The 19,593-nt window shown below is 40.3% G+C and overlaps 1 protein-coding gene across 3 annotated transcripts in view; it reads right to left on the reverse strand.

Annotated features, from left to right (window-relative positions):
• SNX24 (sorting nexin 24) overlaps positions 1-18,217 on the reverse strand; it is a 93,770-nt gene extending 75,553 nt beyond the window's left edge. For 2 of the 3 annotated variants that reach the window (XM_061346049.1, XM_061346047.1), the window contains exon 1: positions 18,051-18,217. In XM_061346049.1, the coding sequence (XP_061202033.1) occupies positions 18,051-18,110 (60 nt within the window). In that variant the 5' untranslated portion in view covers positions 18,111-18,217. The remainder of the gene's footprint in view (positions 1-18,050) is intronic. The other variant, XM_061346046.1, reaches the window with a different exon arrangement.
• Positions 18,218-19,593: the final 1,376 nt, after the last annotated feature.

The following is a 19,593-nucleotide window of genomic DNA, read 5'->3' on the forward strand; positions in this document are numbered from 1 at the left end:
AGCCAGCAATCAAGGGAGGAGATTGCACCCCTCCACTTTGCTCTGGTAAGACCCCACCTGGAGGATGGCATCCAACTTCAGTGCCCTCAGCACAGGAAAGACATGGAGCTGTTGGAGCAGGATCAGAGGAGGGCCACAAAAATGGTCAGAGGAATGGGACACCTCTGTTATGAGGAAAGGCTGAGAGAGCTGGCGCTGCTGCTCAGCCTGGGGAAGAGAAGGTTACAGGGAGATCTTATTGCAGCCTTTCAATACTTAAAGGGGGCTTTATAGGAAAAATTGAGAGAGACTTTTTGCAAAGTCCTGTTGTGACAGGACAAGGGGCAACAGTTTTAAAGTGAAAGATGGGAGATTTAGTTAGGACATAAGGAAGAATTCTGTATTTTTTTTCTTTCTTTTTTTTTACATTGAACATGGTGAGTGAGACACTGAAACAGGTCACCCAGAGAACTTAACAGATACACCATTACTGGAAGTGCCAAAGGTGAGATTGGAACTGATCAGCAACCCAACCTATTGGAACATGTCCCTGCCCATGTTAGAGGTTGGACTAGATGATTTTTAAAGGTTCCTTCCAACCCAAACCATTCTATGATTCTACGAAAGGGGACTTTCTTATGTTTCCACGCTGTCCACACCAAAAGAAGGGCTCTAAACCTATTAGAAACCCTGATTCCCAATCTGTGATAAGAGGAAGTAACACAGTGCCAAAGCTGTTGCCAAGCTAGCATCAGTTCCAAATGGCTACAGATGCACTACTACATTAGTAGGCTGCTCTGATCAAACCACAGCTTTTTATCTGCATTACTTTCAAATCCCTGATCTCTGTACAGCAGTGCAAAGCCACATTGTGACTGCATGGGTGTAAGAACACATGTGGCTGACTGGGGGATTTCCACTCCGCTCCTTCTCAAGAGTATTCTCTCAGGGTACCTTGACTTTTCTCACCCAATCCCCACCCCACCCCCACTGGCCACTCCACGCACACACTGAACACTCAGGATAAAACCACCCAATGGAATGTCAGTAATCAAAGTTGTATCTTCTGTCTCCAGTGCTTGAGTGATCTGGCATTGAGGCCTCCAAAAGGCTGACAATATATGTCAGCCATCACATGGGTTACCTGGCTACTAACTTGTGTTCCCCAGGTAATGTAAATTCCAGAGAATAGTAAATTGATCCCCAATGCTCTTCTGCAAGTCTACTCATGATTTGTAAATGGAATATTCTTTCACCATCTATAAACTGCTGCAATGCAGGTGGTAAAAATGGGTTTGTAACTGGGGAATGCATGAATGTTGACTCATGCTGCCTACTTACCACAATGCCCATCATAACCTGACACTGCTACCTTAAAAAAAAACAAAACTCACCATGCCTGAGCCATGAGGTTAAGAACTTTTTACTGTAATCATATTCCTTGTTAGAGACCATGATTCTTGCATACTAGTGATTCTTAAATTGTATACCTTCAAACATCCTGTTAATGACAACAGTGAAATACAACTGGTTTATATTTAGTGTTTGGGACAGAGGCACATTACCATACTGCTGCACATCCAGTATTTTGCACCAAGCCTTCTGTTTTAAGGTATTATCCTTGCATAAGCTGCAGAAGATTCTTTGATCACTATCTTGGTGTTAAGGACAAAAAGCTACATCTAAACATGAACAACAAAGGAGTTACATCAAGAATCAAGTGAAGCTAAATCATCTGTGGATGTCTCTAAGAGAAGCAAGAGGACAACAGTAGCAGGTGGTAGAGCACTGCTATATTGTCTTACTCTACCTGTAACTTCTGGCAAAGTACATGGTCTCTGAAGGCACACGGGAACAAGCACACAAGAACTTAAGAGTCATCACACAATGCCTCTTGCATCAGAGACAAGGTTTGCATTATCAGTGAACATGCAAGAAAACATCAGGAAAAGGAGATGATGCTGATTTTTGAGCACTAAAGCACACATTGACAAGCAGTAGCTCATCCCACAAAGTTAAAAATACATGCTTGACTAATTCATTAATTCAAGATCAGGTGACACCTACAGTAAGTTCTGCAAATAAAGGTATATAACAATGGTTGCCCTACAAATGTCCCTGAAATTCTTTTAAAAAACACAATTCTTTGATCAGCTCTGGAAAATATTTGGGAGTAAGCGGCACAGATTGCTGTGTTTTTGTTCTGTTATCTCAGTCATTAGCAAACCTGAAGATCCTTCTAGCTTTACAAACTTGTACAGTTTACCTTCATGCCTCCTCACATGTGACAGGATTGAGGCAGAAGATGCCTGTGCTCTTCAGGTGTTAACTGTGGGAAGGGCTCCTGCATGGCTTTCCCCTCCTACAAAAATGTCTCTTTTTTTAACAGACAGATGAGGACAACAGGCTTGATTTACACTGGAGACCCAAATCTGTGATAAGGACTCCTGTTACTCTTGTGCTGCTTTCTGCTTCACAACTAAGCCACCGATCTAGTCACCCCTTAATAAGCTACCCATCTAGCAATTTAAACATTTAGAATGCTTTCATTTTATGGCAGACGTTAAACAGGAAAAGGTGTACTGAGGTAAGAGTGGCACTGAATTTTTGCAGTTTCTTGAGTAGTTTATAGAGCTATGTACATTTACAGTGACAGAAACAAATATAGGTGGTCCAATTCTGAAGTACTAAACAAGATGCATACTGAACACAAATGCTTTATTAAATAATATTTGCAATGTTTAAAAAAGGGGGAGAAAATCTGATGTGGCAAGTCTGCTCCAAGTACAGTTGTTACTTCAAAATTGAAAGCCGGGAGTAGAAAAAAATTACCTCCTCCCAGGAAGACCATGCCAAAGGCTCTCTTGAGCAAACTAACAGAAGATGCTTCTTCTGCATACAGAAGCTCATGATTGTTTCAGTAACTGTTCCACTGTGAGATACTCCTACCATTCCCTGGAAAAGAGAAAAGGAGCGAGCTACTTTGGGTAAGTTCTCTAGGGGTTTAGAAAGCCATTTTTGAAATAATGCAAAGGACAATTGCCAAGTATCAAGGGAGGCTCACAAAAAGAAGCTTGGGAAAGACTTTGCTGGGAGATGTCTATATGAGCTTCAGAACGTCCACACAATTTGCTTACACGGGTTTTCTGCATATTATCTTCCAGTTCTGAAAGACCTCATGTCTATTTTGGCTCTGTATTTCTGGGAGTTCAGCTCACCCTGCTGCCTCTAGCCAGGAGTAACTATACTTTTTACCCTTGACAGAAACATCTAAGCCTCATACAGATGAAGCTTCCAAAGCCTACTCCTGAAGCATGTTCTGGTGCTGCAGAATCTTTATTATTTGGCACCACTTTGTAATTACTTTTTTTTATTTCTGGTGGATAGGACAGGAATTGCACAGCACAGGAGCGCAGCATCTCCAGTCCACAGACTGATTGCCTCCTTTCTTTTTTCAACAGCCTTTCCTCTTACTGAGATTGTTATGAAGTTCCTGCTCAATGTTTTCTTTTTGACCTAAACCACCCCTGGTTTATTTCATTCTTCACAGTGATCAAAGACCCAGAAAGCAGTGTAACACAGCATATTTCCTCCTACAGTGCCTTTGCCTGTGGACACTCTTTCCCATAGACTCACATATTTCTTAGAGTTCAGTATCTAAAATTGGATATGGTAGTCCATACTTAGTATACAGTAGTCCATGCTTAGTATATAGTTCTCAGTACCATTGGGGTTTTTTATATGCATCCTTTGAAACTCTAACATGCAATTGCTTTTTCTGAAACAGCATGATGTCAGTGACATGGCCCTCTTGCAATGCACAATGAACCCCACATTCTTTTAGGAATATCTGTTACCTAATCTGTTGGACCTTACTCTGTGCTGCTGATTATTTTTGATAAATACAGCACTTGATACCCAGTTCCTATTGAATTAGCTCCCATCTTCCTTTCTTAAGAAATCTTCCCAATTCACCAAAATTATTTTTAATTCTATTCTTGTTCTCCAACGTGCTCACAGTCACTTCCACCTTGGTGTTGACAGCAAATTTAAATAAGGACACTCTATCATCTGGGTCATTAAAACATTAACTCATACAAGATCTCAACCAGGCTGCTCTGCAGTACAACCCAATAAATCCATTTTTGACATATGCCTGTGCTTTTGTAGACTTTCACCCACACACATTCAAACATGTGTGTATACATGTCTATGTTCTGCTCCTATCTGAATCTAAGGAGACTGCACTGAACACAGTACTTTATTGCTTTTAATGTTTGCTTAGTGGCAACTGATTCAGATTGCCTTTAGTACAAACTAACCTTGTGCTAAAAGCATGCTTACTGAATTCAACTAATTTCTACTTTCTATAACCAACCACATTTTTTCCACTGGGAAATAGAGCACAGCTGTTTTACTAATGCACAGCCAACATTCACATAAGCTAGCTGATGCCTACCAAAGACCTCCACCAAGAAATAATAGCCAAACATACTTCCAAAAGTTGGTCTGTGTTAAGCTTAAAAAGAAACTCTCCTTTCTTTTTATATGGAATACTGAACAGTAGAGTTTCAATCCTAACACAGAGTTTCTCCAAGGCACTGTATGACACAAGAATACTTTTCTGGGTATATTTAGAACAAAAAAATGCATGCTCATTTAAAAATTTTGCTTAGCTATGCGAAGCTGCTAAGCAAAAGTGGAAGCTACAGTAGGAAAGAAAGTGTCAGACCTGCACAGACACGCTAGCAGGGTGCTCAAAGTTACACTGTTGTCAGAAATTCCCTAGGTAAAGCTAAGAAGAAACAGGTCTTGCTCAAGCGTTTTTGTAAGTTTCTTAGAGAACCATAAATATTAATAATATACTTAAAAATAATCTGTTAAATATTAAGGCATGTGCATGTATGCTATACTAAAGTAAAACAATAAAATACAAATCTGCTCTTCCCATAGGATTCACTACTTTTTTTTTTCCTCTCCAGAAAAATCCTCGTTAACCCAAACTAACGTGTTCAAAATAACAAGATTCAATGGTCTGGCAGTATTTAAGAACAGATTACTGACATGGTTTTGAATGTTTCTTAGATGAGATCACTAACTAACACCTTCACATTAATCGATTAATGTCAGCAGAACTCTGGAGAGCTATGCTGCAGGCTCCTGCACCAAAGTTGTAATCAATTAAGGAAGTCAGCTGAAAAAAAAATGATACAAAGATCAGAGTTGTCAATGGCAAAATAATCTCATCTCAGTGGTGTCAAAGGAAGAGTGAAAATATTCCATATATTTACTTCATAATGTAAGAAAACTATTCCAAACAAAGATTTAGTAATCCAATTAATTGTCAAATAAGTATTGCAATTAAAATTTAAGAAGAAATTCTTCAGGAATCTATACTTTAGATCATACTGATGTTATTTTACACAAGATACGTTTCAGGATAAATAGTACAAGCTTTGTTTTGGTTTTATTTTACAGTATTAAAGAATATACTCATTAAAAAAATGCAGTTATTTTATTTAGAGTACTAAAACTCCAAACAATACAGAGTTAAACAGAGAAAAACATATGCACCATTTAGCCCCTGGAAACTCATCGACATTTTTATACATCTTACACACTTAAATTTTTGAATAGGGAGAAACAAAGACACTGATTTTTGGCTGTATGTTCCATCTGTAAACAACCCTTAAGCACAAATAACACTGTTTTGTTGGGCTGCTAAGTTCTTGAATCTGCTGAGTTAGCAAGGATGTCCACAGCAGGGTGCTGAGAAGGGGAGCATTAAATACCACTCAAAATAGGGTTCTCATTTCTCCATACTCTTTGTTTGGCTATTACCATCACAAGGGCCTCTAACATGCTACATGCCATAGAAAGCTGCCTGACACAATCTGTAGTGCATTCTTTACCTTCCACAAGCAAACCATCAGAATCTATTAACATTACTTTAGGCTGATAGCACTAGAGACATGACAAATCACAGGCCAAGAGTCAGATACCAAAGAATGCATCTCAGGGCATTGAGGCCAGGCCCATTTGCAAGCAAATGATATTGTGTGAAGCTGGCATGCTCAGTGTATGACAAACTGATGCAATTTCAGTACTGTCGGAGAAGCTGGGTGAGATTTCTCTGATGCTGGCTACGGTTACTGTACAGAATTGTGCAGAGTTCCCAGATTTGAATCACTTGGGGCCTGAGAGGGCCTCACTTGACAAGCCACAAGTAATTACACTACACTCTTTCTATTGTACTCTATTATTTTGCCTCTTATCTCTAGGCTTTGGGCACTGGTGAGCAAGCAAGGTCGCTTCTATTTTGACCGTGATGCAACAAAACATTGTTCTTTTGTGATATGATAAATAAAACACAGCCCTGCAGGCTAAACATTTTTATCAGGCCTATTTTCCACTTCTATAAGAAACAGAAACTTTGGGAGCTTGTTAGAACAGTTGAGGTTGGAAATAACCATGCAGGCAAGTTCACAAGCTTTTCACTTTTCACTATCTCGTTATTGTAAAAAGTCATTTGAGAAATGGGCCATTAAGTTCTTAGCTCATAACAGATAACAGTTGTATCTGCGATTCCTTTAAGCAGGTTTTTACCCCCTTCCAAATCAGCAATTTTTGACAATTTAGTTGGTGAGTAGCAACAAAGAGTTTTGAATGTGCAGCATGTTGCCAGTTCTTTCCCAGACAACAAATACCCTTCAAAACTAAAGTAACTATATTTTCTGTACCAGTTCACAAAATGTATGATTTAAACACCTAAACAGGTAGGAAAGTTTTGTGTTGTAGCATTATCCTGGCCACTGAATTTAGGAAGACTAATGATATCAAAAACATTCACACAAAAAAACAAAATAAAACAAAACAAAACCCCAAAACCAGGAGTGGGTGTGTGTAAAAAAACCCACAACAAAAAACCAGTGGCTTTAGGTTTAAGAAACTAACTTCTAGTCATGTCTTCTTAGCTTACAGAACAATTTTTTCTTTCAGGAGAAATTCCCTTCTTTCTTCCATGGTCTAGGCAAAAATCAGGCTTTTAATTTAGATGTCTGTATTACAAACCAAATGGTACCAGGTTTTTTCAGCCTTGAAAATGTACTTAAGAGTTTTTCTAAAGCTACAATTAGATACAAAGCATTTAGCAGTAAGGGAAAAAATCAAATATGAATGCTAAATGCACATAGACAAAAAATGATTCTACCAAGTACCTTAAAACTGTTTCCAATTCCCATTAATGTACTGTCCTTACGTTTCTGATAAATATGTAGTAGCAAGTAGGCAGCAAAAAGTAAAGAGAAACAGCTAAACAACTTAGCTGCAAGTGCTGAATTTAGGGTATGTTCTCCAATTTTGTCTCTAAACCAGGCCAGCCTAAGGATTATCTAATTTGTTACCCTTAGTAACACTCGTAACAAGTTCTTACCAAATTGTTTTAAAATACATCTAAAAATATTCTTTCCCTCTTACCAACAGGTCCTAAGAATTTATGGCTAAATCTGGAAGTCTGGCATCATAACATTTTCACCAAAGGGAGGTAAACCAAAATGCCCAAATGAACAGATTTTGATATAGAGGAGAAATATGGAAACTAAAAAAAAAAAAAAAAAAACAAAAAACAACAAAACAAAACAAAACAACATACTCAGCCATACTTCAGAATCTGCTCGAGCTTTGTAATCTCTAAAACCAGGAATTTTTAAAACATGCAGAGGAAACAGTGCAAAGATTGTAAGCCTACCAATCACACACATCCACATTCTCAGCGCTCAGCAAAAGAAAAGGCCTCTGGCATTTTCTATTCAATACCAAAACCAGATGTTGTCAGTATTTTCTGCCTTTTTATGCTCCCTCACTGCAACGTGAAAATGGAAGGTAGGTCTTTGGCTTTCAGAGGGAGAATGGATCTTTAATTAAAACTTAGCTTTTAAATGGTTTCTAACTTGCTTTTAAGCGTTGAGTAGTTTGGAGTTTCATTTAGAGTATGTCATCATGGGACACATTTTTTCTAAGAATTTGTAATAAAATCAGAAAAGCGCTAGGCTAGTTTCTGAATCTATAACGGCATAGCATTCAACTCCAAATTCCATTTGTATTTTTTCCCTGAATATCCATTTCTTCACGTTTCAAGCAAAGTAAATATAACATTCCTTGACATTACTATAAATCTGTTAGTCCATTAATCTATGATCAAACTGAACATATGCTCCTTATGTTTCTACATCTCAAAAGAACAAGGAAGTTAAGACAGTAATTACCATCTCAACTGCAGAAGTAGGGAGTCCTGCTCCTGAAGAGAGCTTGAATACTATGTAAAGAGTACAGAAGGGAATCTATATGCAAAGAAACAAGAGCCCTATGCCAGACCAGAAATAAAGGCAATTAGGTGAAGTACATATGGTCACTTTTCATAAAAGCAGTTCATTGTAATCAATACAAACTTGCTGCTGAACAATTGATTGTTTCACCACATAATCAAGATTCTTTTATTTGTCCTTATGTAAGAGATGATATGAAAGCTTTAGATTTCATTATTTTCCAATTTGGAGATACCTGCAGCACATGAATGTGCTAGTATATAAACAAATTCTGCCCTAGTATAAAAAAGGAATCAATTTTTAAAAAGTGAATCAATTACAGGAGAGACAAGGAATATAAAAAATAAAATAATGATGAGCAGTAATTTTCTCTCATAGCTTCCAAGGTAGACTAGTGGGAGAAAAGACTCACAGATGTCTTATACCATTTTCACTACACTAAAGATTTCAGTAGTCAAAACAGTACATTTTGGATAGACATAACTTTTCACAGCATCTCATCAGGAAAACACCATTATCAAATGCAAGCAACCCCTTTCAAAAGTGATTTTTGAAACTCTGTGTACCATGGTACACAACAAATGTCACCTACAGCCCCTGGTCTTAACTGAGATCCACAAACACTGTGACATACAAATAAATAATACAGTAAATAGAAGATGCAGTGGAGGCTTGGCAGTCATTTCTTATAAATTATTTACTGTAGCTCACTAATGGCAGCTTCAATATCCAAAAGCATTTTCTCAGATTACCTATTTATACATTCATGTAACTGAACATTGTTTTGAACAGAAGGTGGAGCTCTCATTGCACCAGCAGCAGAGGAATGAGAGGAAACATATTTTAATTAGAACATGGAATGAAGATGCTGCTCCTTTCTCATGCTCTTTGTGCCCTGCCTTATTGCAATGCCTAAAAGTATGCAAGCATTACTGTTGTGCCCAAATACCTTATTAAGAAAAAAAACAACCCCAAACCTAAACAAACAGAAACACTCATAACCACACAGGATTTATTTAAGAAATGTGAAATGTTTAGAACATGATATATAGATTGAAATAATTAAAAAAAAAAAAAAAAGTTACTGGGAAGAAACATGTTCTAGCTACAGGATCTTTATCATCAGGACATCTTCAGGGTGCTTCTTTCATTTTTCATTAAAAATACAATGCCACTTTCAAAGGGAATGATGACACTTCTGCTTTGTCACCAATGTCGCCTTCCAGAATGCTCTACAAAAATGCTGTTTCAGCCTTCCCCAAGTCACAGACAAGCTTATAGGAAACACAAAATGAAAAGTTGATACAAGTCCTTAAACAGTTATTGTGTAACAGAGAATGGAGAAATAACAGTTGCTCACAATTCAAAATGTAGTAGCTGGAAGGCCTTCACTAGCACATTTCCATGGTGCATACCCAATATAAGTACTTCCACTGTACCTAAATGTAGCACTGAAATTCTATCACCAAGTGCTCTGACAAGAGCCTGTCTTCTCAATATTCTCCTCACTGTCAGGGTGCCAGGAACACCTTTCTTCATCTTAGCAGCTGGGTCAAGACTGACTAAACTTTGTCCTCACTAACCTATTAAGTAAGAAACAGAGTTAAGTCATTAAGCTGCCATATAAAGTCCCACCGATCTCTTTCCTATTTCTTGTGAATTCAAAGATAATAATAGATAATCATTATTAATTCAAAGTTAATCATTACAAAACCCACTAAGATTTACACATATTCAACCTCCATACAACCAGTCCTTTAAATTCCTCCATATAAAAATTTCACAAGGAACTTAAAAAAAGAGATAGCTAAGTCCAAGAAGAATCCATGTAAATTAGCAGCACAGACAACGTTCTTCACAAAGACTGCAAAAATTAAAATCTATAAGTGGGAAAATATCTTGTGGTATTTTCCAACAAATAATTTTGAATTGCAGTGGTTTGCAGAATTTTCATGTAAAGGTTCCAGTTACTCTAAAAATAAATACCTATTATTAAAAAGACATCTTTCTAAAACTGCTACTGCAATATTAGCTTAATTAATTTAATAGCCTAGCTAGTTCTGTAGATGAAAAGCACACCTTCAGCTTCTTCAGGAGTCACCAGTCACTTAACACAAAAATTGTATCACATACTGAAATTCAAAAATGACTTCATCTTTTAAACCTGGAATGAATTACACTAGGCATTAAAAAGTTCAATGACCAATTGAAATGTGTGTTGCAGTAACAAAACAAAACAAACAAACAAAAAAAGAGACATCTACTATACATCTTCCCCCATTTTGTGTTTGAAAGCCTCATGTGTTTTTTCTCTGGAAGTAAAAAATGTGCATGTGCTTAATGCTATTTTGACAAGATTTTACAAGTATCACAAACTGATGCTATACACACATAAAACATCAGCAAGAGCAGTTTGTGTGGATCCTCTGATCAAATAATTCTGTTGGTAGCATTATATTATTAACAAAGATTTGCCACTACCTCTTAAAAAGTCAAAGGAATTCAAATATATCTTCATTGTGATGCATGTTTGAATGTTCTGCTACTTCCTATCTTCCTGAAAACATAACTTCCTCATCAAAACTGCAAATCAGTAGGTCTTGGGAGAGAACTGGGTAACTTGTGTTTTGCAGTTATGTTTTACTGACAGAATGTGTCAACTTTTGGTCTATCAGATGGTAAATTGATACAGGCAATCAAGCTGCTGCTTTTTTATCCTACTGCTGACCCCCCTTCAGGAACACAGAAAAAAAGATTCATTGTGCAGAGAAATCCTGCATGGCCATTTCCATCATGATTTCATGACTGTGAATCAGGGGAAGGAAAAGGGTAGTGGTTGAGCAATTGCACAAGAAGTAGAGATCACTGGAGCTGTATGTCTGCCTAATCTGTCTACACTCAAAGCAGATAAAACACACACAAAAAAGGAAACAACTTTAAATGATTGTTATATCTACTTTCAGTCAATTTTACATTTTGTTTTTACCTTTTTCCAGTTTCTGCCTTAGATGCTTTCATCTGCACTGCAAAATTCGCCGTGTCTTACTCCATACTCTTTTAAGTTCCCCACTGTGCACCAAGCGGTCAGTTTCATGTCACTGACTTAGTCTGTCAACAGGAAAACTGACTGGAGGAAACAAATTTAATCATCACTGCTGACAAATGCACAAGTTAACGCGCACACACAAAAGTATTTTCAGTAACAGCAATGTTTGACCTAAATTAACAAGTCTGTTTCTCCCACTAATACATGCTCTTCCATTGGAACTGAAAAAAAAAAAAAAACAGTGGTAAAAAGAGCATTTTTCTGACACTACAGAATCATTACCATCTGTCAAATTATCTTTATCCTCTTCATCACCCCATGCAGGAAAGTATCCATACTGACCTACTCTGACTCCCCTGTGGAGTAACCACAAAATTCTCTATGAAGACACTAGGACAATAAGAAAAGAAAAAAAAAAAAATTGATCTAACAGAATATTTCTGTTTAACTTCCTTGAACTTGGAGTAACTGGTCTGTCATTGATTTCAACAGGACCTGTGACATGAGGTAATGACTGGTGAGTTTGCACAAGCCAGTCTGGTAAGCAAGAAGTGTCCATGCTGGCAGATTTCATAACCAAGGCACACAGAGCCTGCTCAGATTTTTTAAAACTACCAAATTCACAGAGTCCAGAGACTCAGTGAAGGGCTATATATAAGGTATCCCAAACTCTAAGTCCTTGTAGTTTTTTACACTTCCAGAAACAAGAGTATAGCCTAATATTTAAACTGCTTCTTTTATGGACGTAAAGTCTATGGACTTTAAAAAATCCACAATACTTCAGAATTTTACATGTCATGTCTTACTTCCACAACATTTGCAACTCCAGAAGCAATTTGGGGAGTAGTATTGGAAGTGTTAATTAACCGTAGTAAGCACATGTGTCAGTCAAATATGCCCTCTGCTCTACAACATATTTAAATGTATGTCACCTTGGCCTGTAATATACCACTGTAAAATTTTTTTGGTCAATATAAATCAAATGTACACTAATTTATTCAGTAAGTTTCCCAGCTTCTGAATCAACATTAGAAATCTGAGCAGTATTTATTATTCTGATATTGACAAAGGGAGCATATTTAAATGATAACAAGAACACATGGGTGTCATTTTGAAGTTGAATTGTTCCCTAGGGACATCCTTAGTAAGCATCTACATTTAAAGGTCATTCACTGCCAAATTATGAACAACTGTTGCATTTATTAGCACAGGCTCAATAGTTTGGAAGCTAGTGTCATCAATTTAAACTGACAATGAAATCTAATTGTCCACATGGAAAACGGACATTTTCCTTACTCTTATGTTTCATCATGTTATGCATACCTGAAACAGAACTGGAACAAGTGCAAATCTACTCTGGAGTTTTTTGTTGTTTTGTCTGAGGGTTGTTGTTTTTATTTTTTTGGGGGGTGGGGTAGGGGAGCACATGTGTGACCTGCACAGGGGGAGGAAGGTGGTGGTGGTTAAAAGGTTCTATACCATAGGAAGTGTGCTTTAGTAAAGCTGAGCTCCTGAAACAAAGACTGAAAAGAGTTCATTTCCCATTACTTTGTTGATAGGTCCCTATCTCAAGTGTTGCATTAAACACTTCTTCCTCATTTTCTTTCTAATCTTTTCTTTCCTCAAACCAATCCTTCATTGGTCCAGACCCCACCCTTTCTACTTCTTAATTTCTCTGTAGTTTTCCCTTTGAAGCTAGAGAGAAGTTGTCAGTTCCCGTGGCAAGTCGCTTCTGTGCTCTCTCCAGAACTGCATTCTAGACTCTGCTTTTAAGGCTAGACAATGGCTGATGGGTCTCTATTCATACCACTTTCTCAGTGTTGCCTAGCCATACCAAGGAGAAAATCATCTGAAAACAGGTTTCAGGGAAAGCAAGCTGAAAAATAAACCAGTAAAATTGGTAATAAGCTTCTTTAAAGGAAAGGACAAACACTCTTTTTTGTGACTTTCCAGTAAGTGAAGATACACAGTGGCAAGCTGAATCCAAGAGGAACTGGATTCTGTTCTGCTATAGATGAGGAAGCAGAAACACAGAGATATCAGGAAAGCATGTTTTGGTAGCCATGCAGAGCCACCAGAGAGAGGAAGGGGTCTTCTTGCAGTCTCTCAATCATGCAGGAAGTCACGACCATTATTGTTTCTAGCAAAGAACCTAGGATGACCTGATGGCCACACTTCTCAAACCCCCATCTTTCAGCCCTGTTTCTCTGCAGTGGCTTCTGACAGTCACAGTACAGAAGGCATCCTCTGCAACTCCCTGGAGTGCTACTGCACTGGTGGGCAGCCAGCACATGACCAATAATCTATCTGCCCCAAGTTCCATCAGCCTTTTCTGCTATTAATCACGTAATCTGATAGCTCCTTGTTTCAGCTACTCCAAGAATATGTTTTAATTCTAAGCACGTTAGCAGTTGTGGGAAAGGGAACAGTAAAAGACCAACTGTACTCCTGTGCTCACAAAATCACAGAATAGTTTGGGTTGGAAGGAACCTTTACAAATCATCTAATCCAACACCTCCTAACATGGGCAGGGACATCTTCAACTATATGAAGTTGTTCAGAGCCCCATACAACCTGACCTTCAATGTTTTATGGGATGGGATATCTACCATCTCTCTGGGCAACCTATTCCAATGTTTCACCACCTTCACCATAGAAAATTTCTTCCTTTGTCCTAACTAAACCTCCTGTCTTTTCAGTTTAAGTTCCCCCTTGTCCTGTCTCAACAGGACTTTGTAAAAAGTCTCTCTTGATTTTTCTTATAAGCTCCCTTTAAGTATTGAAAGGCTGCAATAAAATCTCACTGTAACCTTCTCTTCCCCAGGATGAACAATGCTCTCTCAGCCTTTCCTCTTAATAGAGGTGTCCCATCTCTCTGACCATTTTGTGGCCCTCCTCTGATCCTGATCCAACAGGTCCTCCATGTCCTTCCTATGCTGAGGACACCAGAGTTAGATGTCACCCTCCAGGTGGGGCTTACCAAAGCAGAGTAGAGGGGTGGAATCACCTCCCTTAACCTGCTGGCCATGTCTTTTTTGATACAGTCCAGGATAGGGTTGGCTTTTTAAATTATGAGCTTGCGTTCAGCCTTTCATCCACCAGTACCTCCAAGTCCTTCTTCACATCGCTGGTCTCAATCCCTTTATCCCCTACTCTCTACTGACAGGGGATGGCCCTGACCTAGGTACAGGGCCTTGTACTTGGACTTTGTTGAACTTTATGATGTTCACACAAATCCACTCTTCAAGCCTGTAAAGGTCCCTCTGAATGGCATCCCTTCCCTCTAGTGAATGAACTGCACTACTCAGATTGGTGTCATCTGCAAATTTGCTGAGGGTGAACTCAATCCCACTGTCTACATCCTTGATAAAGATACTAAACAGTACTGGTCCTAATATAGACTCCTGAAGGATACCACTCATCACTGATCTCTATCTGGACACTGAGCCATTGACAACTACCTTCCGGATGCGACCATCCAGCCAACTTCTCATTCACCAAACAGTCCACGCATCAAATCCATATCTCCCCAATTCAGAGAAAATGATGTTGTGGGGGATCATGTCAAAGGCCTTACAGAAGTCCAGATAGACAACATCTGTAGCAACTCCACTGAGGTAGTTAGTTTATCCTAGAAGGCCACTAGGTTGGTTCAGCAAGATCTGCCCTTGGTAAAACTGTGCTGGCTGTCTTGAAACACTTCCCCTGCCCTTGCTGTACCTTAATATAGCTTCTAGGAGGATCTGTTCCACGGTCTTCCCAGGCACAGAGTTGAGAGTGACAGTTTGGTAGTTCCCAGGGTCCTCCTTTCTACCATTTTTAAAAACAGGTATAATGTTTCCCTTTCTCCATCCCCTGGGGACTTTACCTGACTGTCATGACTTTTCAAATACCATCAAGAGTGGCTTGGGAACTGCATCAGCCAGTTCCCTTAGGATCAGGACTTTGGGATACATCTCATCAGGTCCCATAGATGTATATATGGTCACGTTCCCCAGTTACTCTCAAATCTGATCTTTTCTTACAGTGGGACTTTGCCCCCCAGTCCCTGGACTGAGGTCCATCCACTCAAGAGGTGTGGGAAGAGAGACTGTCAGTGAAGACTAAGGCAAAAAAGTTAAGCACCTCAGCCCTCTCCTTACAAGTTACCAGTTTGACAGTTGTGTTCATCAGGGGGACACAATTTCTTTGACCTTTATCAGCATACTGGTTTAGATGTTAATACTACATACTGATGGTGCACAAGAAGTTATATTGAATTACCTATATAATTTCATAGAAAAAAAAAAACGTATTTCACTCATATATACTGCACTAGTCCAGGACTGCACCAATCCCTTTAATTTGAAGGCTACATTTCGAAGAGACTGAATACTTTATAGTTCCACTTCCTCCACTTTTCTCAACTTTTGTAACCCATCAGATTCAGGTAGCACAGAACTGGTGAAACATCTACTTAATCACAAAGACTTCAACACTCTACAATCCCCATATTTCATAGCAATAACCACCAAACACACAGCTTCTGACTGTTAACACCCATACAATTATGTCTATAAGAATGACAGCTGATGTGGTCTGGACACGGAAACATTCACAGGCTCCAACCATTCGAGTGAAACCACCCTTTTGCTCAATGCAAAATAATTCTTATGTTACCGTTTTTTCTTAGGTTAATATTTCTGCCTACACAGTATCTTTCAAGCTAGTAAGGCGCAAGGGTAAGCTCTCAGTAACTTCAGTTTTGCTGGAGGGAAGATCTATTGCGTACCCATTTGCATCAGCCATCAATTTTTATGCTTGGAACAATACCTACATAAATTATTTAGCAATGTAACAAACTGACAATTACATTACAATAAGCATTGCTCATGCATAACCCAAAAGCTCTTCAAAACATAAAGGAAATACACCATATTACTTTCAGAGCAAACTTCCATATCCTCTCCCACCAGCATGCCTCACCCAGAGCTATAACTTCTAGAACAGATTCATGGCCAGGGAAATCCCTGAACTAATACATTTGATAGCGTAAAGCATGATCATTTTTGTATGGGATGTGGTATAAAACTCCCTCACCAGACTGAAGAGGCAAAGTAATCATGCAGGAACAACTACCAAACTACTAAGCTAAAGCAAGTTTCAGATCCATGAGTCTGACTCAGCACCAGTGACCTGAGAGGAACAGTGCAATAATAATGAACAGTGCTGCAATAATGAAACATGCTCACTTTCAAGCTCATTTTCTTGAAGGACTTCTAGAAAGACAATTATGTTTTTTACAAAATGTGTTTCAAAAGCTTTGTTTGAAGCTTACACAGCTTAACATTTATAGTATTAAAAAAACCCAAATTCTCTGGATAGCAGGATTCACTGACAGAATTACTATTAAAGAAATAAAAAAACCCTCAAACGACTAAAACAGACTAAAAATTTATATTGATATGAAAAATCCTACTTGTGGGATAAGCACATCTTAGAAATAATTCTGTCACTTCAACTATCCTGCCCAAGCTGGACATGCTGGAACCACTCAGCTGGAATATTTGAAAGCTGGTTTCATTCCCCAGAATCATGCAGACATGTTGTAGGGAACCACCCACATTTAAGTTCAGCTAATCAGAAATATTAATGCAGTTACACTCCTATATTAACACATCTGAACTGGTTTACAAGGCTTACAAATACTTGCCAAAGAATAAACACCATTAGCATCAGGTAGATGCACTTGCTTCACCCAACTATGCCTACATGGATCAATCTTCTGGCAATCCTACAGAATTAGACTTTTTTTCCCTAGTATTTCTCAACAGGTCAGAACTACTGAATGAGTAGATTTAACAGAAGCTAGCTTTGAATATCCATCTTCAGTCAAACGCCTTGGCGTTCCCCTAGCAACAGGCGGAAAAGTGTTAAAGCCCAACAGCTCCATGGGACGAGAAAAACACTGAGGTCAAAAGGATCTCTGAAAATCGTGCAGACTAACTCCTCTGCTCAAGCACGGTCTGGTACATCAGGCTGCCCATGACCATGTGCAGTCAGGTTTTGAGAACATCCAAGGATGAAGACTTCACAGTCCTCTGGGCAACATGTGCCAGTGCTTGACTCCCTTATGCTAACAAAAAGGTTTCATCTTATTTTTAAATGGCATTCCATGTATTGTGATGTGTGCCCATTGGTGTCTGTCACTGAGCACCAAGGAGGAGAGTCTGTCTCCTCCTCCTTCATTCCTTCCATCCACATTATTTGTACATAGCGCTGAGATCCCCCGAAACTTCTCCAGGCTGACCAGTCCCAGCTCTCTCAGCCTCTCCTCACGCAAGAAGTGCTCCAGCCTCCTCATCACGTTTGGCTCCGCACTGGGATCGCAACTCGCAAGCCCCTAAGCTTGACCTGGCCTCAGCACCCACACGAGCCTCTTAGTGGGGCCGGGCGGCAAGGAGCCACGACCTCTCTACCCGCTGGCTACGCCGCGTTAGCCACTGCTGCCACCGTCACTGCCGCCACTCCACAGTGCGACTCTCGCGTGCGGCAAGAGAAGCCCGGACAGGCCGAGGCCCCCCGTCCTGCGCCTCGGGGGTCAGGGCACAGCACGCCAGAGCACGACAGGGCGGCCTTGCATCGCGGCCCCTCAGGCCAGCACCTGCACGGCGGCCTGGCTCCTGGCGCGGCCCCTGCCGCACCGCAGTCCCGCCGCTCACCGTGTATCCCCGCTCCAGCTCACTCTCCTCGTAACGGAAGGAGGGGATGTACACCTCCATGGCGGGGCGGGCCGGGCCAGTGACACCGACTCCCCGTCAGGGCCGACGACTCCCGGCGAGCGGGACCGCCGCAGCCATCTGCACGCAGCACGTGACGCCGCGCATATGACGCGGGGAGGGGCGGAGCGGCGCGGAGCGGCTTTTGGTCGTGGGGTGGTGCAGCCGTTTCCTTTGTCTCCTCACGGTTGAAGGCACAGGTCAGCTGCCAGACGGCGGGAGGGGCAGGCCGCAGCCCCGCCGTAAAGGTGTGCGAGGAACCGGTGCCCGCAGGGCGAAGGGAGGAGCCTTCCGTCGCGGCGGTGCTCGCCGGGCAGCAGAGCCGCTACGGCACCGTGGGGGAAGGGCAAAGGTAGCCAGCTCTGGTGGGAGGGGTGTGAGGTAAAAAGACCGCAGGTTCCTCTAAAACCAGTGCCTTTTAACACAAGGTTTGAAAGCAGTGGCTTTAACGTGACAGGGCAGCTGCGTTGCTTTGAAGCACAATAAAACGAGGAGAAAATAGAAAAAGGATGCGGATCCAGTCCAGAAAAAGGGTGTGGATCCAGTCCTAAATCCACACCACGGCTCAAACTATTCCCGTGCCTTCTTGGGCAACCAACTCTTGGTAGCTGTGCAAACACAGCGCCTTTCATGAATGCCAGTTGTGAACTGGTACATGAAGTGATGGGAGAGGGGAGAAGCTGAGTGCTGAGGGGTTTCCCGTGTTGTGGCTGTTCCTCAGAAGCAGCCTCTTACTTCATTATTTGATAGAGCAAATGCCCCATCCCTGGCAATGTTCAAAGCCAGGTTGGATGGGGCTTTGAGAAACCTGTCTTGTAGAAGGTGTCCTTGCCCAGGGCAGGGGGCTGGAACTGGATGAGCTTTAAGGTCCCTTCCAATCCAAATCAGTCGATGATGCTATGAAGCTAAACCATTTTAAAGAAGTACAGATGATTTCTAGTCTTTGGGCAAATTAAATTAAACTTCCTCCCCCAAATAAGCAGCTGTGTTGACGATTTAAGAAGTAATGGAGGAAAAAGCAGGAGGTAGAATACTAGATTCATTTAGTAGGCAGGGATGTTGTACAGGGTAGCACTCCCACCTCACATTTGCAAGTTTGCTAACCCCAAGCTCCAAACCATTTGGAAGCACTTGAAAGCAAACCACGGCTGCACTAAATGCAGCACCTTGGAACTCACCCTGTAAGGTTTTATGAATACTGTAGAGTCTTGGAGGCTAAATGGTTAAGATGTGCAACGTCACCATTTCCCACTGGTCTTGTAAGAAGTAGCTACCATTACAAATTTATGTGCATGCCGGGTTTGATTTTGCAAAAGCAGAGTGAAGTATAAAGACATACCTCAAAAATGACAGAAACCAGCTGATTACTTTCATCTAACCTCTGTGGTTATGCTATCTCAGTGCTTCTAAGATCAAATTTTGAAACATCTGAAAACTAATTTGCTTCCTGCTAGACTAGTAACATCAGGAGGAAAAATGTTACAAG

Source organism: Neopsephotus bourkii, unplaced genomic scaffold, assembly GCF_033783945.1.
Source record: "Neopsephotus bourkii isolate Nb327-2 ecotype Australia unplaced genomic scaffold, CSIRO-AGI_Nbou_v1 NB_256, whole genome shotgun sequence".
NCBI lineage: Eukaryota > Metazoa > Chordata > Aves > Psittaciformes > Psittacidae > Neopsephotus > Neopsephotus bourkii.